General features: G+C 45.2%; 1 protein-coding gene across 2 annotated transcripts in view; it reads left to right on the top strand.

Moving 5' to 3' along the window:
* UGGT2 (UDP-glucose glycoprotein glucosyltransferase 2) overlaps positions 1-22,608 on the top strand; it is a 292,503-nt gene that overhangs the window by 217,503 nt on the left and 52,392 nt on the right. For both annotated transcript variants that reach the window (XM_030567566.1, XM_030567556.1), the window contains 2 exons: positions 10,972-11,130; positions 15,288-15,373. In XM_030567566.1, coding sequence (XP_030423426.1) covers positions 10,972-11,130; positions 15,288-15,373 — 245 coding nt within the window. The remainder of the gene's footprint in view (positions 1-10,971; positions 11,131-15,287; positions 15,374-22,608) is intronic.

Here is a 22,608-nt window from a genome sequence, read left to right as displayed (position 1 = left end):
GGCAGGGCTGACACAACCTTATGAATTAGCTGCTTGACCACTGCTATCCCCAACAGAAAGGCCACAAGAACAATAGCCACAGTGATAAGCCACTGCTTGATGGACTGAGCCCAGGTCCCCAACCCCCAGCTGGACCACTGAGCTTGCCACCAATCCCACTGCTTACGCTCTTTACGAATCTGGACGGCGAGGGAGGATAGTTGGTCAGCCACGGCTGAGACATTGTTCCACCCAGGCTGAAGGCGCAGGCAACATTGTCCTTTAAAGCGAGGATCGAGGTCCTCCAAGGCGACACAAAAGTCCTTCTGTAGGATGGTCTGGATGAGAAGACGGTTCTGCTCGGCGTAGTTGGCTAGGATAGTGAAGGCGTCGCTGGTTCGACGAAGTCCTTCTGCTGTGATGTTGGTGAGGGCTTCCAGACCAAGCGACAGTCCACGGATTTGCTGTAAAGTTAAACTGTATGAGAGGGGGTTAAACTGTATGTACCCTCCTATGACCATCTCGGTGGCTGACTTGAGTCGCTCCCATGCGGTGGCTGTTCGTCGTTTGCGTGGTGAAGAGAAGAAGGGGCGACGGTGGTGAAAGAGCCCTCCTCCCTTTATGACGAGTTGCCCGATGGCACATACCCCCTTTGGGAATGCGGGTAGAGCAGTCCGGGCAATGTTGTTCCCACAGAGCCACACTTGTCCTGCGGAAGAGGGTAAAAACTGGTCATGGATGGAGCTTCGCTGGGGGGATTTCTGGCCAGGTGGTATATCGACCTCCATCCATAGTAGGTGGGCGGCTCTGACCTGTCTCAGTTCTACATGGGTCTGAGCTGTGGATAAGTATTGGGTGGGGTTAAACACTGTACTTGTTGAAAGATGATTAATAAACCTGGTGAACTCAGTGCGGTATCTTGAGCTTCCTTTCTTGGGGTTTGAGTTAGGCCGAGGTCCTATGAACCACTGGGTGCAATTGGGATACTGCCCCAACGGAGTGGGATTGGAGAAGCCAAAGAACACGATGCAGGGGGCTGCTGGGAGTGGTCCTGTCACCGCAACAGGGGCGAATGAGTTGGGTCTTCGGTCGTCGCTGGTGGTGTTGCACGTGAACAGAGGCCGATGAACCCAGTCTGTGTTGTTGCAGGCTGAAGCTGGATGCTGTGGAGTCAGGTTCGTGAGGGGGAGGAACTCCCAGAGGAAGGGGGACCCTCCCTCTGAGGCCTTTGGTCTTGTACAGGCAACACAATCGTGTGATGGGGGGACATCTGACAGGTTCCCGATGAGGACCTCCTGTAGGGCGTAGGCTCTCAACCAGGCAACCAGGGGGTTTTCTCGAGGCGGGGCGGCAATCATGGCGACTGATTCCTATGGAGACATAAAAGAAAAGTGGCCCATCTAGGGCCTGTTATGACTGAACACTAAGCCAGTTGTGGTGGACCAGGTCAGGCTTGCCCCGTCCATCTATTTGAATATGATAGGTGTTAGGGAACCGGCCAGGTGTGATGATGGTGGCTGCTAGTGGAGTGCAGGTTCCCTGGGCATTGGGAATAGAGACCCACACTGGCTGAGAAATACTATAGGCAGGTTTCCAAGGTTCCCGTGGTTTAGGAGCAATTTCTGGCCATCGGCTGTATGCTGTATTAAGGGAAATGAGGGCTTGAGGCAGGACCCGGTCCCACCCCTTGTAATCAGGGGTGCTAAGTATGGCCCGAATCTGGGTCTTCAGCATTCCGATCCGTCTCTCTACGACTCCGTTGCTTTGGGGGTGATATGGCAGGTGGGTGTGAAGACGCACCCCCCACTGGGACACCGTCTGGTCTATAGCTTTACTGGTGAACGGTGGCCCTCCATCGGTCTGGATCTCTTCGGGTGCCCCCCAGGCAGCAATTACCTGGAGAAGGGCTACAGAAACAGCTGGTGCAGTAGATCGCCTGAGGGGAGAACACATTAACTGACGAGACCCTAGGTCAACTATTACAAGTCCCTTTGGATACTGTTTGGCCCCCGGGAGGGGGCCAATGAGGTCCATCTGCCAGGTTTTACCTGGGCTAAAGTGCTCAGGGCTATAAGCACCATGAGCATAGACAGGCTTGTTAGTGACTCGTGCCTGTTGGCAGCTCAGACACCCTTGAACAGCTTGGGTGCACTGCTGCCTAGACACGCTCGATGTTCGTCTCCCTCGGTCAGTCAACAGCTGATGTAGGGCACGGGCAGGCAGGTGCCCCCACTCTTTATGAAGCCAGGTGATGAAGGGATCACTGCAAGAGATAATGTTAACCTGGGATGTGTTACACTTATATTCTCGGAGTTGTAGATCCAGGCTGGAATGAAGAGGGTTACTGTCAGACCTGTGTGAAGGACAATGAGTAACAAACCATGGCAGCTTGGACTGTGCTGCCAGTTGAGTAATCTGTGCCCATATTTCTTCATGAGCGGTGGGCCGTCCTTCTCCCATCAGGATGGACACGCAGTAGCTTGAGTCCACTCCCAGGACCACGCGTGTTTTCGGGTGGGCTGCCACAATGTGAGAGGCTGCCAGTAGGACGCCTTCTGCTTCGGCCTTCTGAGCTGAGCTGGAAAAATCTAAGAGTTTAACTTTGAGGGTGTTACAGGTAGCACACAGCATTCCTGCTCGGGGAGAAGGCGATGTGCCCCCATCAGATACAATCCAAGGGGCATAGGCACTCAGTTGGGCAATAGCCCCCGGCTCAGTGGGAGCTGCAGTGGAGGAGGACTTGAGGGCCCAATGTCCAAATACCTCCTGGGCCTGGTAAACGAGTCGCTCCCAGGTAGCAGGGGCTCCCTGGAACTGGGGGGCCGGGGTGAAGGTGAGGTATGGGAGAAGCTCCACATGAGGCCCCTTTAGGGTGCCTGTGGCAGATTTACCCCATGGGAGAGCACACTGGACAGCAAGCATGGCAATGCCCACAGGCCCATAACGATATTCGGGTCCTGACAACTTCCGGGCCTGATTGTGGACAGGGAGGTCCTCTTGGGACACAGTTACGGCCACATGGTCTGAGGACACAGTGAGGGTAATCTCAATAGGGTTGGTGGGATTCCATCGAGCCAAGGTGGGCCCAGAGCCCAACCAGGCAGCCAGGGAAGACACCGCCTGCTCGGCCTCTGGTGTCCAAGGGGTTTTAATGTTCCTGGCATATTGCTGCAAAACAGATAGTTGTGGCAACAAAGCAGCAGGGAGAAACTGTCTGTGATAGTTAATTACACCTAACACATGCTGCACGTCACGTCTGGGGGGAGCTACCCCCAAGGGGAAAGAATTCGTGAGTGGGTGGTAAGTTAAGTGGCGTAGCTGTCCCTTTTCTACAGTAAAACCTAAAAACTGAAAGGTAGAAGTAGCAGTGAGGACACTTTTAGGCAAACTGAGGTTCCACCCATCGGTGGATAAAGCGGCCTGAACCTGTTCAGTGACCTTTTGTACTTCAGTTGGTATGGTGCCAATTATAAGAATGTCGTCCACGTAATAGACAACATGAATGTTGGGGAGGGATGGTACCTTCTCTAATGTGCGGGTTAGGGCCTCACTGGCACAGGCAGGTGAGTTTTTGTACCCTTGGGGACACGCTTGCCATTGGTACTGGGCTCCCTGGTAAGCGAAGTTTAACAATCCCTTGGGGTCATAGAGGGGGATCTGATAAAACATATCTTTTAGGTCTATTGTACAGGCCCATTGGTTAGTGTCGTCCAGTAGGATGCGTTCTATAGTGGGGATATCCCATTTGGCGGCGAATGCTACTGATCGTATGTGTTTGTTAGCGGCGCGATAATCTATAACCATCCTGTACTCATTGGTTTTGTGTGGTTTTGGGATTCCCCATGCACTGGACAAGTATTTGCTCGCTGACACACGCCGAATCTTGTTATCATTAAGCAATGTTTCAATGAGCTGGGCAATGTGTGGTTGACCTTCTGGGGCTGTGGGTATGGGTCTGTATTTCCAGGGTGTGGGGTTGAGAAGTTCAGGTTCATGGGGGGCACCGGCACCCGATAGGGTGACTGGTAGTGCATCAAGCACAGCTTCGGCCAGTTTAAAACGCCGTAGCTCCCGAACCCCAAGGAGTGGCATGGGTCCCACTAGGGCCCGAAATGTTACTGGTGTGTGGCCTATGGATGCGTGTACCTTTACTTCTGCACGGGGTTCTGTGCTGTTGAGGCCTTGCACATAAATGGTGTGTCCTGTGGGGGTGTGAGGGACGTGAGGAGGAACAATGGACACCTGTGCCCCCGTGTCCAGCAAAAAGGGGATGACGAGACCCTTGTCAAAAACTAGCGGATAATAGGGGCGGGGGTCCCCTTGCCGGGTGCTGGCCGCCGCCAAGCACCCGGCCATTACCCGTTTTTGGCTGGGAAGGTTCTGAGCGCTCTTCCCATCCCAGAGCTATGGCCAAGGTTCTTTGCTGCTCACTATTGAGCTTACGTATAACCTCCTTAGTGAGGCCCTTGTACAATAAGAACCCAAAAATCTTGCGTTCTGTAAATGAATGCTGTGAGTACTGGGGCCTGGGTTGTGAACTGGCATGTGGGGGGTGTGGACTGGCATGTGGTGGGGGTGGACTGATGTGTGGTGGGGGTGGACTGATGGGTAGAGCTTGGGCTGAGGGCCATCTTATTTTCTCGAGGGCTTCATAGAGTCGCCCAATGGGGCGCCTAGCATACCCCCTTAGCCACAGAACTGCCCCAGTGTCAGGGGTGGTACTGCTATCCATGGCTAAGTCAATGGCAGCTTCGTCTATGGGTATCTCGGTGGGGTCAATAACGTGTCTGAAGGCATTGACCTGGTTAATCTGAGCCTGAGTAAGCCCCAGAGGGTGTTGGGTAGGGGACCACAGCATGATGGACCCCCCTGCGATGGCACATCTGAGGGAAGAGATGTCCTTGACGCTTCCTCTGGGGACTTGGATCCCTTGAAGGGAGTGCTGTAAATGGAGGAAGGCCAGTGCTGGGGCGGTCAGGGGCCATGCAGTGTTAGATATTACCAGGCTCCCTGAGAGACCCCTGGACCAGCTACTGGTCCTGGCTAATACTATGCCCTCTTCTCTATCCACTAACTCTTGTCCGTTTTCCAGAGCCAGGCGGCCTAGCCACAGTAGTGGTGGCTCATTGGCCCCCCTAGCGGTGTCCGAGATGAACTCCTTCATCTCTGCTTTGGAGCGAGGTCGGAGTTCTGTCACCTGTGTGGTATTGCCCTGGTTATCAATCTTTATACGACTGATGGATACCGGCAGGGCTTCACCAGAGGTGACAGTGGGTGCAGGTTCATGGGCTTGGGCCTCTAGAGGGGCTGAAGGTAGGGCTGGGTATAGTGGGGTTTTCTTGAGGGGAGATGAGGTCTCTGGGTGGGTATATGGGGGTGGTTTTTCAGGGGATTTATTGGGACTGGGCAGGCTAGAGGTCAGCGGTGGTCCCTCCTGGCTAGCCTGGCTAGTGGCCTCCTTGGCTGAGGTCATTAGGGCCCCATGGAAAACAGTTAGTTTATCAAGGGCCTGGGCCAGGATCTCATAGGTAATTGTGGCTACCTTTTGGGGCTTATATATGTCATGCCACAGTTTCTTGGGCTTTCGAATTTCATCCAGCTTCTGCACCAGTTCTGTTAATATCTGGTGGGTGGGGGACCCCTGCAAAATTCGAGGTTCAGGGGCAAGCTTAGATGGAGCCCCCCCGCAGGCTTTCACAACCCTTCCCACCTCTCTCCAGAGGCGGGTGGGATCTGAATCTGCGGCTGGCTCTCCTGCCTTAGTGCAGACTGGCCGGAGGCTGGAATCAGCAGGGCTGGCCCTGAATGTGGGGTGGCAGGTTAAGAGGCACCCCACATCAGTGAGCCCCAGGTGGGTGGTATACACCCTGGAGCTCTGGCCTTTGCCAATAGTACAGACCCATTCTAGGGCCTTAGGCTGCTGTTTACTTTGCAGCAAGTGGTATTGTAGGTGGTTGGTCTGATCTTCCTCTGTCCCAGAGGTCTTGGCCTCTTTCCAGGGACAGGGAGGGCAGTAATTGTTACCCCAAGATCCTGTTCGTGACGCCATGTCCCTGCCTGCAGGTATATGGGATCTTGGGGAGCAATTACCACACAGGTGGGGTGCAAAATAAACTTTATTAAGGAGATGCAAAAACAGGGAAAATGTAATAGTGAGGGGTATGGGGTTTGTTAAGGTAGGCAATTGGGGAGGGAGTTCTTTTAGTATAGTATAGGGGGTTTCAATAGTGGGGTACAATACAGTGGGGTACAATACAGTGGGGTACAATACAGTTGGGTACAATACAGTTGGTAACCAACTAACACTGAAGTATAAATGTAACAGGTAGCTAACAATTTCTAGGTAAAGGGTGTGTCACAGCAGCATATAACCAACTAACAGTTATGGGTAAAATGTGTTAAATAACCAACAACTTTAGGTAAAAATGTGTCACAGTGGTGTAAATATAAATGTGAGGTGTGTGAGAGAGAAAAAGGGTAACCAATGGGGTTTTATGCTAAACTTCAGTAATACAATTGAGGTTTGGCAGCAGTAGGAGCGGGGTGAACACGTGGGGGAAGGGAATAAAAGAGAGAGAAAGAGAGAGAGGCAGTGGTAGAGGAATGAGGTTAGGGGATGGGGGAAGAGGAGCACGTGGTGGAGCAGAAACCAAAGATAGAGGCGCTACAGAGGGAGATTTAAACTCAGGGAGACACAGAGAGCAGACAGGCTGCAAGTTTAAACAGCAGAGAGACTGCAATGAGTGACTCTGGAGCTCGGGGGGGGGGGGGGGAATTGGGGCAGTGGGAAGACAAATTTAAATAGTAAAAACCTTATCTATCCCCTAACTTAATCAAACTTATATAAAATGACAAGCAGCTACAGAATACAACCAGGCAATGATTTTCTAAACTTATCTTAACCAACAATTAGGCAACACAACAAATATCACAGAAACTTACAAGCTCTACAATCTTAACAAACTATGACTTATTAAAAAAAAACAAGACCTATGGTGCACCTTATGCTATGGGGAGGTTACAGAGGGCAGAGTGGTATGTATCCAGGACCCAGCTCCAAAGGAAGCCAAGGGATGGTAGCTACAGCGGTGGATACAGCTGAAAGCAGAGAGCCCCAAGGCAAAGCCCACAGGAGCAGAGCTTAGCAGTGGCAAAGAGCTCTGTAGTTTAAGAGAGGTTTTAAGACACAGACCAAGGTTTAGCTTGAGTCTGTGTGCTGGGGAAACAGAGCCAGCAGCTAAAATAATAAAATAAAAGTATAGAAAGCTTTACAGAGGGATTCTTACCAGTCCCCAAGGCAGCAGCAAAGGCAGAAGCAGCAGCAACATCAGAAGAGGCAAGGAGGGTTCGGTACAGTCTCAATAATCAGGAGATCTCTCAGGTAGCAATTCGTTTTTCGTGGGGGGGGGGTTCAAAAACGGGGGTACGCTCAAAAATAAAACGAGAGCGGAGAAAGGACCCCCCAGAACCCCTGGCTGATCAGACCAGGCAGCAATGCAGGAACCTTTCTGAGGTGTGTTTCAAAAATGTCTGGTTTTAAAGGCAAACTTGGGCAGTTTCCCACCAGTAATCCTGATAGGCTCCCTCTGTCACAGGGGAGGGGGCACAGGGGAAAAACTGAAGGTAAGCCCAGAGACATGCCTGGACATAGTCCTGTGCAATAGGTGACTCAAGAGCACATGAGACTATGACTCATGCCCAGGATCTTAAAACCACAATAGGCCTTGCAGCTCTGGACATTGCCTACCCTACACCAAGCCCAGGTTCAACGAGGTGATAACAGGACTAACCCTTTGAAAAGGGCAGTGGTCCCACTTAGCATGCAGCACAAGTGGCCATCCCTTTGAGAAGGGCAATGGCTCTTGTTAAACAACTTAAGGGGCCCTCCCTTTGAGAAGGGCAGTGGCCCTGGTAAACAACTTAACAGCCAGGGAAGGGCGGCCACAGGAGAACAGAAAACAAAATGGAGTCTGGGGAAACAAAATGGAATAGGAGAATAGCTGTAACGGACACTTAGATTCAAGTTGGTGCAAGTATGCCTACCCTGCATTACAATCACACCTTTATTTGCTGTGTAGGCATTCCCTGTGACTAAACTTGTTACTAAAACACATCATACATTTTAGTCATTGGGAGGGTTTTAACTCAGGTACATACTTTCTGGGAAGTATTTAGCTTAAAAAAGCCAAGTCATGTATTGGGTAAACAACACATCAATTTTTAAATTGCATAAAGTCTCTTCACACTCCTTAATGGTTCTGTCTTTGTTTAATAGTTCATCAAGCAGCAATGTAGTCATTTGAGTTGTTTACTAGGCCCATCACCAATAGGATACAACATTTAATGAAATAATACAAAACTGCTGTACATACCTCTGTGCCTGTACTTGATTATTCCCTACACCTCAGTGGTATAAGGTTGATAGGATCAGTTCATATGCAGAACTCTGTGTGTAACTGCCAGTGATACAGTTAATCAGGTTTTATGGTCTTAAACCATTTTGTTTGGTTCACCTTAAAGATTTACACTTCACGTTGGCTTCTCCACGTACCATTTGCATGTATTAGCTTCTTTAATACAAAATAAATACCTGTGTATATATACTTTGCTAAAGATTATTTATATATTGATCTTATTGATCACATTTCTATTTAAAATGGCTATTTGCAATACTTTGTGTTCAGGATGTACCGTAGAACCTCAGAGTTACAAACAGCTCAGGAATTGAGGTTCTTTGTAACTCTGAAATGTTCATAACTCTGAACAAAACATTATGGCTGTTGTTTCAAAAGTTTATGACTTAACATTGATTTAATACAGCTTTGAAACTTTATTATGCAGAATAAAAATGCTGATTTCCCTTTATTTTGTAGTAGTTTACATTTAATACAATACTGTACTGGGGTATTTGCTGGGGTTCGGTTGCTGTTGCCTCCTGATTGTGTACTTCCGATTCCAAATGAGGTGTGTGGTTGACTGGCCAGTTTGTAACTCTGGTGCTCATAACTCTGAGGTTCTACTGTATAGAATGAAATTTCCTCAAACTGAAGGGGCCTATTACAGAATGCCTGTCTTAAATCTTAATTTTTTTTAAAATGTATCCGTTATCTAGTAAAATTATATCTCAAAATACTACATCAAATAGTATAGATTCATCTGCTATATGTCTGTTACTGTTATATAGGCATAAAACACATAAAATAAAGGGAAGGTAAAAGAGGTTGTTATGGTTATTATTTTTTTTTATATTATCTTAGTGCTTAAGATTCTTAGTCATGAACCAGGACCTCATTATGCTATGTGCAGTCTGAACACAGAACCAAAAGACAGACTCTGCCTTGAAGAGTTTACAGTTTAAGCGGATAAGATAAACATGGGGTTGAGAAAAGGGTACAACACACAAACAGAGAAAGCAATGTAATGGTGACAAACCTCATGTTAGTTCCATTATCACTCTCTCTGTTTGTTTTCTTTTTCATTAAGAAGGATAAGCTAAAGAGAGGGGAGAGGGGATACTGAAGAAAAGAGCAAAGAGGAGTGATGCTGAGGTGAAGAATCTGTGAAGGAAGGAGGAATGGGAGGGTTGGAGCAAACAACCTGTCATGTAAAGGCCAAGAAAGTCCAATCAAACCTGTGGAAAGCTCTCCAGAGGACCAGAAGTCTCTGCATTGGCTGCTTCTACCCTTACTGGCTAAAATCTGTGGCTAGCTCCTCTTTGCAGCTTTCTCACAGAGTAGACAGATGAGGGGAAATGTTACTTCACAACTTAGCAAGAGTTTGTGTTAGCTGTGGTAGTTATTTAACCTGTGTGAAACACAGAAACACCATCAGAAATTTGACATTTTTAAAGACTTAGACCTAAATTATATCAAGAATCTTGATCTATGTATGACTATACATGGTATTATGGTTATTAATAAATTCCCTATTTTCTGTATTGTCACTACATACCTCACTGATCAGAATAAACGAGGGCAAATGTACTGGCACCAGTAGAAACTATCCAAAGGAAAAGAAATGTAACTGTATCACATATTTTAAATAGATAGAAAACAATATACCGTTAATATATAGATACCTTAAACATTTTGTTTTTCAGTTTCTCAATACTAAATTGTCAGCACAGAAATACACAGGTTCGTATTCAGTTGAAAGAGCTTTTTCCTTGTTAGATATTCTTATGGCTTCAGTTTAAATAATTGTTTTTAATCCTGATTTACACTCTGGATTTCCATATGAAAATATTGAAAATGGAGGACATGGTTCAGGGAATTAATAAATGGATATGAAGCTTTTCACCTGGGAGTTATGGATGCCAATCTCATTCAGCTTGGAAATGGCCAAAAGTTAGAACTATCTGATGATAGCTGTTTGGCTTATGCAACATGAGTTAGTGATGTCATCCCATTTGTTAGCAGATAGGTATCCACATCTCTAAAATCACCTTGCCAGTCAGCACTGTTGTTGACAATAGGATATAGAGACAAAAGATTGAGTGTACATGGGCAACAAAATATTTTCTCAATCCTAAAGTTGAATCTTCCATTAAGCTTGAGGGAGCTTGACTTCAGTGATTCCAACTTTGCTTAGTACAGTGAACTGTACATTCACATGATGAGAAGCATTGCTGTATATTATTTGTAAAATATGTTTCCAAATAAAGTTTTATTTATATACATACACACTTAATACATGCTCATTCTCTCTCTTACTCTCTCTCTCACACACACATGCCCATTCCTTTATGTTCAATTGTCTTACCAATCTTTACTATATCTGTTTGATGAATGAATAAAGGACTTTGGTCTGCATCAACTTTCACAGTCACTAAATTCACCCAAAATGTTAAAAAGAAAGAATTAAATCAACGTAACCTATTCATACTGAAGGCATGTTATGAAAAACCAAAATTTCCATCATTGTAATATGCTCCTTTGTTATGAGAATTCAAAATGCCAGATGTTCTAGTGATAAAAATGTTGATTTCCACAGGTAGAAGGAATTGTTACAGCAGAATATGAACTGGAATATCTACTACTTGAAGGACATTGCTTTGATGTGACCACTGGACAACCTCCTCGGGGATTACAGTTCACTCTAGGCATGAAGAATAATCCTGTTATGTTTGACACAACTGTGATGGCCAATCTGGTAGGTATTAACTAACGAAAAAGTTGTGTGTTGCTGTTTTTTTAATGTTCTTTCTCCTTCATGAAATTTATTCAAGATACCCATTCTTTGAGTATTCTTTTCTAAGTAGCAAAATCTGGACTGCTAAAAGTAGTTAGCATACCTCAGAGTTGTATGCTTTAATGTATATACTGAATAACACAGAGGTGATGCCTATAAAGGGTGACGCACAGATGTTGCTCTCTCAGCTCATTTTCTGCTATCTTTGGACTTGGAATACTGTGGTCTCACCAGAATTAGTGTTTGTTGTTATATTTGTGCTTAGGGGAAGCACAATTAGCAGTTTCATGTTTGCGTCTTTTAAATACATTGGGGGTAAAATTTTCAAAAGTGCCTAAATCCCATTTCAAAAGTGATCTAAGCACTTAAGAACCTAAGTTTCCTAGGAGTTGTCTGTTGTCTTCTATTAATCATACCAGACTTAGGCTCCTAAGTGTTTAGGTATTTTTTTAATGGGACTTAGGCACTTTTGAAAATTTTACCCTTTGTTCTTTAATGCTCTCATGGACAGTATGAGCCAATGAGTATGACAACATGCTCTTCTGATGGTCTCCTGAGAAATACTCCAGAAGCAGCTCAGTTTCACAGTGACCTTAAAGAGGTGAGTCCTGGTGAGAAAGTATGTGCAGTGAAATACAGGGGTGTGTATTAACCCAGTAAGTACAGATGAAGAGCTTTTGAAAAATGTAACCCCTTGCCGGCAGAGTACAGAAGGACCAAGATGTGACTGAATAATACTAGTGAGAACACTGGTTGCACCATTACTGCTATTATGTCTCTGCTTGTAGTCTAAGCTCTCACTGGACCAGTCCACACTGACGTGATGATGGCGTAGCGTTTGGACTTTCTCAGAGCAAGTGCAGGCCACATGGTGGCATTATTATGCACTGTTAGCCACAATTTTATGTTGTGTTTCTTTTTGTTTAGTATAGACAAGGCTCATGAGTAGGTATTTGTAGGACTGATTTCTGTAGGAGAGAAAACTAAGTTGTTTACTTACCAGTAATTGTGGTTCTCTGAGTATATTGTCTTCTGAGATCCAAACTCTTCTACCCTCTCTTTTTATCTTTGGAGTGCTGATTCTGAACAGAATTTAAAGGATGGAACCATCATTTCTCCTTTTATAGATGCAGTCTCTGCAAGGTTCTCCATTGTGAACTAACTGCTTTTTACAGTTTTGTGTTCATTTGACTTGATATTCAGTCCCAGTAATATGGGTCTGTGAAAGTGATATATTCAAAGAATTCCAGTTAATGGTTAAGTAACCTGGATAGTCTTGTGTGTTTCCTTAACTATTAGCAGAAGTCTAAGAGTTAGTGGCAGCCAGCAGTGTGTTAATATTAAAATATTCTCAGAAGGTGCTACATATTGTTTTCCCTGTTACCAAAGAGGGTTTTTGGGTGTGTGTGGAACCAAACTCTCTTTTAATATTTTGGGAAAAAATGTGAAGCACTTAAACATTAAAAAATTTTATTTTGTTTGATTGGCTTGGTATTATTCACTGAAATATTTGGGACTAGATTAACGTAGTAGGATTACCACATTCAAACTGGTTTAGGTAGAAGGGCATGAGGGATCTTATGTACTTTTTACCCAAATGAAAGAAATGGAAAAAATTACTCATCTAGTCGGACCTACGGCCGTATGTTCTGTACACTCAAGTGAAGAGAGGGGCAGAGCTGGCAGCTGATCACCACTTGGTGGTGAGTTGGATCCGACATATGAGATGCCAGCCAAATAGACCCAAGAGGCCCAAATGATCAGTGCAAGTCACCGGGGAACATCAGGTGGAGGACCCTGTGCAGAAAGACTTCAATTCCCACCTCCAGAGGAACTTCTGCATTCTGGGTGAGGTCTTGAACATTGAGTCCAAGTGAACCATTATTCAGGCCTCAATGTAGAGGCAGCCACAAAAAGGCAGGTGCCTGTCATGGTGGTGACCTGCTAGTAGACTCCAGCGGTGAGGGAAACTGTCAAGTCGAAGAAGGAGCCTTCTGAGCAATGCTCACAAACCGGACTCCTGATACAGCTGAGAGGTACCAACTGGTAAGAGGACTGTGGCTGTGGCGCTTGTTGAAGCAAAAACCCAGGCTTGGGAGGAGTTTGGAGAAACCACGGAGAATGACTGCTGGACAGCCTCAAAGGTTTTCTGGCAAACCATTCGTTGCCTTAAGAGGGATCAGTAGGACGTTGCCCAGGCTATACTCAGCAAGGGTGGTGAAATGCTGACTTCAACTGAGGAGATTGTTGAGAGCTGGAGGGAGCACTTCAAGGAACTCCTCAACCCAGTGGACATGTCCCCCTTCCGGGAGACAGTGCCAGAAACCTCCAGTGAGATCAGATCTATTTCGGATGTTGAGGTCGATAAGGCAGTAAAGTGCTTTCATAGTGGTAAGGCAGCAAGTGTGGATGAGATTCATCCAGAGATGTTGAAAGCACTGGCTAATGTTGGGGGCGTCATGCCTCTTCAGTGTGCATGGAACATCGGTGCAGTACCTCTGGACTGGAAGACCAGGGTGGTGGTCCCAATCTTTAAGAAAGGAGACCAGAGGGTGTGTTCCAACTATAGAGGGATCACACTCCTCAGCCTCCCCAGCAAAGCCTATACCAAGCCTATGCTGGAGAGAAAGTTATGCCCATTAGTAGAACCTCAGATTCAGGAGGAACAGTGTGGATTCCGTCCCAGCCATGGAACAACGGATCAGCTCTTTGCTCTCTCATAGATACTCACGGGGTTGTGGGAATTTGCTAATCTGGTTTACCTTTATTTTGTAGTCCTGGAGATGGAATATGACTCTGTTCCCCAAGATGTCTTGTGGGAAGTGCCGTGGGAGTATGAGGTGCCGGTGCCACTTTTGCATGCTATCCAGTCCCTCTGTTCTTGGAATGAGAGTTGCATTCGTATTCTTGGCATTAAGTCGAGTTCGCTCAAGGGGGGCGTTGGACTCTGCCAAGGGTGGGTCTCGTCCCCACTCCTGTTCATGATTTTCATGGACAGTATATCAAGGTGCAGTTGAGCTGTGGAGTGCATCTGGTATGGGGACTTGGAGGTGGCATCTCAGCAGTTTGCAGATGATGATGTCCTTCTTGCTTCTTCACACTGCAATCTCCGACACCCATTTGAATATTTTGCTGCTGAGTGTGAAGTGGCTGGGATGAGAATCAGCACCTCCAAATCAGGTCATGGTCCTTTCTCGGAAGAAAATGGACTGCTCTTGACAGGTGAGAGGGGAGTAGCTGCCCTTAGTGGATGAGTTTAAGTACCTATTTGTCTTCTTCAGGAGTGATGGCAAGTGGGAGCGTGAGATCAACCGGTGGATTGGTGTGGCGGTGATGTGGGGGCTGTTCCGATCCATGGTGGTGAAGTGGGAGTTCTAGGATGGGGTTTACAAGTTGCTCTACGTCCCCATCCACACCTATGGCCATGACCTTAGGTAATGACCACAAAGACAAGATCGTGGGGACAAGCAGTGGAAATGAGGTTTCTCCGCAGGATGGCTGGGCATACTCTCCAAGACAGGGTGAGGAGTTTGGCTATTTGGGAGGGCCTCGGAGTAGAATCGCTGCTCCTCCGGATCGAGAGGAGCCATTTATGTTGGTTCAGGCATCTGATAAGAATGTCCTCTAGGAGGCTTCCCCATTGGAACTCTACTGGGCACGTTCCATGGGGCTGAGGCCCTGTGGCTGACCCGGGACATGCTGGAGATGATATATCTCCCAGCTGGCCTGAGAGTGCCGGGGAATCCCCCAGGAGGACCTGGAACCTCTTGCAGAGGAAAAGAAGATCTGGTCCTCCCTACCCTCTCTGCTGCCACAACGACCCTCACCAGAAAAAGCAGCATAAAGGAAAAAAGAAGATTCTTTATATAAACTCCATATTCAGGTAGGAACAAATCTCTTTATCACTAAGAGCCTGTGGATGTGAATATAGAGGAGAGAAGGCACTTGACTGCATTACCGTAGTACTAATTTCAGGGCTAGAATTGCAGCTGACAATGTGTAGTAGCCTTGATGACAGACAGTGCTGAACGCTGGAGAATCAGTGTTTACATGTGAATGTGGTCATTTCCAAAGTTTTGATTATACCAGACTGTGCTACTTTTTCTCTTTGCTCACAGGGATATTTTCAGTTGAAAGCAAATCCAGGTGCATGGACACTGAGATTACGCAAAGGAAAATCGGAAGACATCTACCACATATTTGGGTAAGTAGTAACCTAATTTTTGAGCAAACACAGTTGTAAATTACGATCACAAACATATTTTGTAAAAAAAAAAAGTACCACAGTCTTTGCAAAAATATGGAATTTACTGAAGGAAAACAAGCAAAAACAATACACAAATAAGAACAAAAAGCTAGCAATGATGATAATACTGATCAGTGAATGCAGTGGAGAAAAAGGTGTGAATGGGTGAAATTTAAAAGGTTGAGTATCAGTGAAAGTCTCTCTTCATGCAAATGGTTTTTCCAAAAAGTAGGGCAAACTACCTTAGCCACATAGAGTGGGGAGGATGAGGTAATATTTTGCAAAGACATAAAATTGTCATTAGGCTGATCCTGAATTTCATTAGTTAATTGGGAACTAGTGGAGAGAAAATAGGGAGTGAGGATAATCAAGCCAGCCCACGTTCTTGTATTCATGATAATATTTCAGTGTCATTATACTAAATCTCTATATTAAGGAACTTGGATAATATCTTTTCCATAAATGCTACAAGTCCCAGTTTTCTCTTCCTGGCTGGCATGCCAGAAACATGTATGTTGCAATATCATGTTTGTTTTTAGTAAATCTGCTTACATCTTCAGTTTTTAATCGGGACTGTGTTCCAAGCAGTGATAGACACTGAGGGGATGAAGATACTTTGTGTCTTCATTTCAGACTGATTTGGTGTTTTGTTCTCTTCATTAATTTTTTTTCATGTATCATCATTCTAACATCTCATCCAGTGGAGTCACTGAAGCTTATTGTTTACCTTGTCTGGAAGGACTGATTTCTTTTAGCATGTTTTTACTAGCTGGCTCTTTTTCTTTGTCATCCTCTGTATTTTCAGTAAGTGTTTGCAATATGCTTAGGTGCCTAATCTACATATGATGTACTGTGATTTAAGTCTGAGACTGTTTTTTCTTTTCTTTACTGAGCAGTAGCATGAACCAGAAATGCTGAAAATTCTTTTTTTAAGTTTTGCAAGTATCATTTAAAAAGAGATTTTGTTAAGGAAAAAGAGCTTACCCAGTCAACAGGTATGTATGGGAATCCAGTGCAGAGAGCAGAGAATAGATTTGATGTGTTTGTGGTAGCGTTTGTTGCTGAGAATTTCACTGCTCCATTTTGTCTTAGGTGGAATTTCTTAAGGGTTGATGGCTTCATGCTCAAATATATTGCATTGCTGTAGTCTTCCAATCCAGAAGTGAGACAGGCACGTATGTAAATTTTGGGGGGCAGGGACTATCTTTTTGTTCTGGGTTTATACAGCACCTAGCACAATGGGGTCTTGGTCCAGTGAGGGACTGGGACTCCTGGGCACCACAATAATAAATTCAGGTCATTATCTACCAGAATAGGACAGTCTCCAAGCCAACCAGAGCTAGAAAGCATTACTCATGGATGCTGATGAGTAAGCCTTCCTAAGGTACAGATTGAACTGCCCAATTGCAAGTGTATGTCTTCAAATAGAGGAGACTGCACCATGGCTGTAAATTCTTCAAAGTGTTATCCTTATCCCTACCTAAATCACCTGTTCAGCTTCAACCAACTATTCTTCATCCATGAAGTGGGCCATCTTGGTGGTGATATAGGGTTATGTACTGACAGATAACTAGAATGGGGTCATTGACATATTGATGGTACTTCAGTCCATGTCATTTTACTATTCCTTCTAGAGGCTGCATATGAATGTTGAATAGGACGAGAGAAAATTGATCCTTGTGGTGAGGAGACTGGAGCAGAGATGCAATCTCCCACCACTAGCCTTTGGCTCTGTCCCTCCAGGAGGGACTGAAACCATTTAGCACATTTCCCTGGGCCCCTTCCACATCTTTTAAGCAAGACAGCAGTATCTCATGGTCCACAGTGGTGAATGCGTAGAGAAGTCTAGTAAAACGAAGATTAGATGTCTGCCCTCCTTCAATCAATGACATGAGATCATCTATCATAGTTACTGAAGCTGTTTTCATCTTGGCTTATAATACAGCTTCAGTACAGGTTTTAAAAAGGTCTTTGAGCTTTATCCTGTCTTTTCAGCCTTCCTTTCTGCCATTGGTGCTCAGATTTCCATACCCCTCTCTTCATCTAATGCACAAGTGTCAGAAAACCAAAGAATTCTTGGTGGGCGATAAGGGAGGGGCCATTTGAGGGCCAGTATGGCAATTATCAAGACTAGAACACAGTGGTAATGATTCATCGGATTGTTGATTCCTTGTCCTGTGAGTGGAGTGCTGCTATCCTTTAGAATACTTTGGAATCTGGAGAAGTACATGAACCTTTCTCCCCTAACCCTCCCTTTTCTTTACATGATCACTCCATTTGTTCCAGATCAAAATGAGTATCTTTCATATTCCACCTTTTCTCTGACAACAGAGGCCATACTCTTTGGATCAGGCACCCACCTGGTCTGCCTCTTGAATCAGTGGACTTAGTCTCTTCCAGAGTCAGAGCATCAATTTACTTGAATTTCAGGCCACCTCTTTTGTCTTCTGTGATGGGGAGGACTAGGCCCAAAGGCCTCAGTGTCCTGCCACATCTGTCCCAGGAAAGGAGTAGTAGGAGTCTTCCAAGCAGCTGAGAGTCACTGCAGAGGAATCAGCCAATCAGAGAGGCTTCAGGGAGCAGCCAATCAAGGCCTAGGAGGGCCATATAATAGGAGCTGCAGAGCCAAATACAGTTCCTTACTTGAGCCAGAGGAGTGCAGATGATGCTCATGGCTGGCCAAAGGGAACTGCAGAACCGTGGACAGCTCAGTGCTGCCAGGGTCTGGAACGGTGAGGAAGAGCTCTTGGCTGGCTGCTGCTGAACTGAGATGAGACCTGAGGTACAGTGAAGCTTTGGTAAAGGATGGGGCTGCAAGGAAGTTGCCCAGGGAACCGAAAGCAGTTTAGTTAAAGGGAGATGTTGACACCTGGCGGTTATTCTTAGGGTCCCTGGGCTGGGACCTGGAGTAGTGAGGGCCCATAGGCCACCAGGGAACTGGCCTACTATTGGACAGCAATAACCTCCTAGACTTCCCTTCACCTGCCCTCCTACAGTGACTGTCATAACAACAAATGCTTCCCTGTTGATGAGGTTTGCATCTAGACAGCCATGCTGCTCAGGGCAGGTGGACAGCCCAAGAAACCACTCTGCACATCAACCTCTTGGAACTCAGAGCTGTCACATACACGTGTCTCCAGTTTCTGCCACTAATCAGAGAGAAACACATAAAGGTCATGATGGACAACATGTCACACATGTCTTCTAGAAACTGGTAAGGGGGAGCAAGAGTCCCCCTCCATCTATGTTGAGGTGATAAATCTTTGGAGTTGGAGCATACACAATCACATGTTGCCACCGCAGCTTACCTTTCAGGAGTTCAGAATGTGACTGTGAACAAACTCAGCTGGCACTTCTCTCATGACCATCAGTGGGAGATAGATTCCACCATACTTCACCGTGTAATCTGACAATGAGGCACTCCTCAGATAGACTTCTTTGCTATGGTGATAAACAGGAAATGTGCCCAATTTTGCTCCAGAGCAAGTCTGGGTTACCAATCCCTGGGGATGTCTTTCACTTCCAGTGGTCACCGGGTGTTCTGTTTGCATTCCCCCTTACTCTTCTGATAGCCAAAGTCCTACTCGAAATAAGACAGGACAAGGCCAGAGTTACTCTGATTGTTCCGACATGGCCCAGACAAACATAGTTTCCTTACTTAATACAGCTGGCTGTGTTCTTCCTGGTCACTGTCCTCACACTCCTCTCTCAGGAGAGCAGGAAGATCCTTTACCCCAATCTCAGAATTCTTCAATTCAAAACATGGCTGCTTGATGGTTCATAGGCATACAAATGGCCTTTTCACAGCAAGTAAAAAGGGTGTTACCACACTGTTGGAAACAGTCTACCTGCTGCACTTATTTACGGAAATAAATAAGATTTGCCTGCTAGTGTGATCTCAAACACATTGCATCAACCACCTCATTGCTGCCAGAAATACCGGAGTACATTCTAGAACTACAGACCTCAGGTTATTGCTTAGCTCCATTAGAGTTCATCTGGCAGCCATCACAGCCTTCCACCCTCCAATAGAGGTCTACTCCATATTTGCCAGTCCAACAACAATGAGATTCCTCCAAGGCCTGGTCAACCTTTTTCAGCCAGTTAAAAGCCCTACTCTGGTTTGGGACCTCAGTTTGATTCTTACATGCCTTACAAGACCACTGCTTGAACCTATGGCTGCCTGCTCACTCCTCCATTTATCTATGAAAACGGCATTTTTGGTTGCCATCTTATTGGCTCAATAAGTGATAGAAATAGCTTTTCTTATGTCAATCCCACATTTACAGTATTTTTCAGAGACAAGGTTACATGATGTCCACACCCTGAGTTTTTTTCCAAAAGCAGTTTCTCATTTCCATATTAATCAGCTCATTCACCTCCCCACTTTTCAACCTAAACCTCACTGAGATAAGAGCAAGGCATTGTTCAACATGCTTGATATCAGGGGAGCCCTGGCCTCTAACTAGATGAGACTAAACCTTTCAGTAAGTCTTCCAGATTGTTTTGATCACAGATAGAACAAAAGGACTTGCAATCTCTAAACAGAGGCTTTCTAGGTGGATAACTGACAGTATTAGTAACTGATACAAGTATCGTCATCTCGAAGCATCTACTGACATACAAGAATACTCTTGAAATCTGTTTAACACCTGTGCAATCTTTCTTAAAAATGTTCCTATCATTGAAATATGTAAAGCTGCAACTTGGGCTTCTAAGCATACGTTCGCCAAACACTGTGCAATAATCTGTGACTCTGCTTCCAATACGGTGTTTGGCTCAGCTGGTACTTTCCTCCATACTGGAATAGACTGCAAAGCCCCCTCCTCTTTAAAGGGAAACTGCTCAGTAATCACACATAAGAACGCTACTCGAAGAAGAAATGGTTACTCTGTGCAGATTTCAGAGTAGCAGCTGTGTTAGTCTGTATCTGCAAAAAGAACAGGAGTACTTGTGGCACCTTAGAGACTGATAAATTTATTTGAGCATAAGCTTTCGTGGGCTAAAACCCACTCTATTGGATGCATGCCGTGGAAAATACAGTAGGAAGTTATAGATATATATATAGAGAGAGAACATGAAACAATGGGTGTTACCATACACACTCTAATGAGAGTGATCAGTTAAGGTGAGCTATTACCAATAGGAGAGAAGAAAAACTTTGTGTAGTGATAATCAAAATGGCCCATTTCCAGCAGTTGACAAGAAGGTGTGAGGAACCGTGGGGGGGAAATAAACATGGGGAAATAGTTTTACTTTGTGTAATGACCCATCCACTCCCAGTCTTTATTCAAGCCTAATTTAATGATGTCCAATTTGCAAATTAATTCCAATTCAGCAGTCTCTCATTGGAAGTTTTTTTGTTGTAATAATTCAACTTTTAGATCTGTAATCGAGTGACATGGGAGATTGGAGTGTTCTCCAACTGGTTTTTTAATGTTATAATTCTTGACATCTGATTTGTGTCCATTTATTCTTTTACATAGAAACTATCTTGTTTGGCCAATGTACATGGCAGAGGGGCATTGCTGGGACACGATGGGATATATCACATTGGTAGATGTGCAGGTGAACGAGCCTCTGATAGTGTGGCTGATGTGATTAGGTCCTATGATGTTGTCCCCTGAATAGATATGTGGACAGAGTTGGCATCGGCTTTGTTGCAAGGATAGGTTCCTGGGTTAGTGTTTTTGCTGTGTGGTGTGTGGTTGCTGGTGAGTATTTGCTTCAGGTTTGGGGGCTGTCTGTAAGCAAGGACTGGCCTGTCTTCCAAGATCTGTGAGAGTGACGGATTGTCCTTCAGGATAGGTTGTAGATCCTTGATGATGTGCTGGAGAGGTTTTAGTTGGGGGCTGAAAGTGATGGTTAATTGAATTCTGTTACTTTCTTTGTTGCGCCTGTCCTGTAGTAGGTGATTTCTGGATATTCTTCTGGCTCTGTCAGTCTGTTTCTTCGCTTCAGCAGGTGGGTATTGTAGTTGTAAGAATGCTTGATAGAGATCTTGTAGATGTTTGTCTCTGTCTGAGGGGTTGGAGCACATGTGATTGTATCATAGAGCTTGGCTGTAGACAATGGATCGAGTGGTGTGATCTGAATGAAAGCTAGAGGCATGTAGGTAAGTATAGTGGTCAGTAGGTTTCCAGTATAAGGTGGTGTTTATGTGACCATTGCTTATTAGTACTGTAGTGTCCAGGAAGTGGATCTCTTGTGTGGACTGGTCCAGGCTGAGGTTGATGGTGGGTTGGAAATTTTTGAAATCATGGTGGAATTCCTCAAGGGCTTCTTTTCCATGGGTCCAGATAATGAAGATGTCATCAGTGTAGTACAAATAGAGTAGGGGCATCAGGGGATGAGAGCTGAGGAAGCGTTGTTCTAAGTCAGCCATAAAAATGTTGGCATACGGTGGGCCCATGCAGGTACCCATAGCAGTGCCGCTGATTTGAAGGTATACCTTCACAAGTACTCCTGTTCTTTTCACTCTGTGCGGTAACTGAAGTTCAAGATATGTGTCCCTGTGGGTGCTCCATTACCCACCTTCCTCCCCTCTGCTTCAGAGTTCCCTGTCATGGGACTTTGCAGTAGAGAAGGAACTGAGGACAGTTAGTCTGTACAGTGCTATATAGTAACTGCATGGAGCACAAAGTGGAGTAACATGCATGTGCGGGCCAAATGGATGTCACTATGAAAAATCTCTCATCAAAGGTGCACAGGGCTCAAGTGCACTTATAGTTGAGCACCCATAGAGGGACACATCTTGAAGAACTGCCATTACTGCACAAGGTGAGTAACCATTTCTTGTGCGCCCCATTACAGGGAAGTGTTGAGCAACATTTAATAAGAAGCAGCGATACTAGTCCCGAACATAACAAAAAATTGTTTTTAATATTTTTCATCATATATTTAATCCTAGTACTTAATAAAACTGGAAATTCCTTTAAACCTCAATAAATATCCCCATTTATGTAATGTGACTGAAGAATCTTCGAGTAGTGTAACTTGTAGGGTTTTTCTATAGTAGTCAAAGGAATAAAAATTCAACATTCAGGTATTCAGTTTGGCAAGATATGTCATTTTACAGTTTTCTTTCCAAAGAAAATGTTGATTTTTGAAAATGCAAAGTCTTACGTCGTCATGAGGACACTCTTGTGTTGTGCAGTGATGATGCACAATTATTGTGAAAGAACCTGTCATTC

The sequence above is a fragment of the Gopherus evgoodei genome, chromosome 1, assembly GCF_007399415.2.
Source record: "Gopherus evgoodei ecotype Sinaloan lineage chromosome 1, rGopEvg1_v1.p, whole genome shotgun sequence".
NCBI classification, from domain to species: Eukaryota; Metazoa; Chordata; order Testudines; family Testudinidae; genus Gopherus; species Gopherus evgoodei.
Note: the sequence above shows the minus strand (reverse complement) of the source record. Positions and strands in the feature narration are given on the sequence as shown.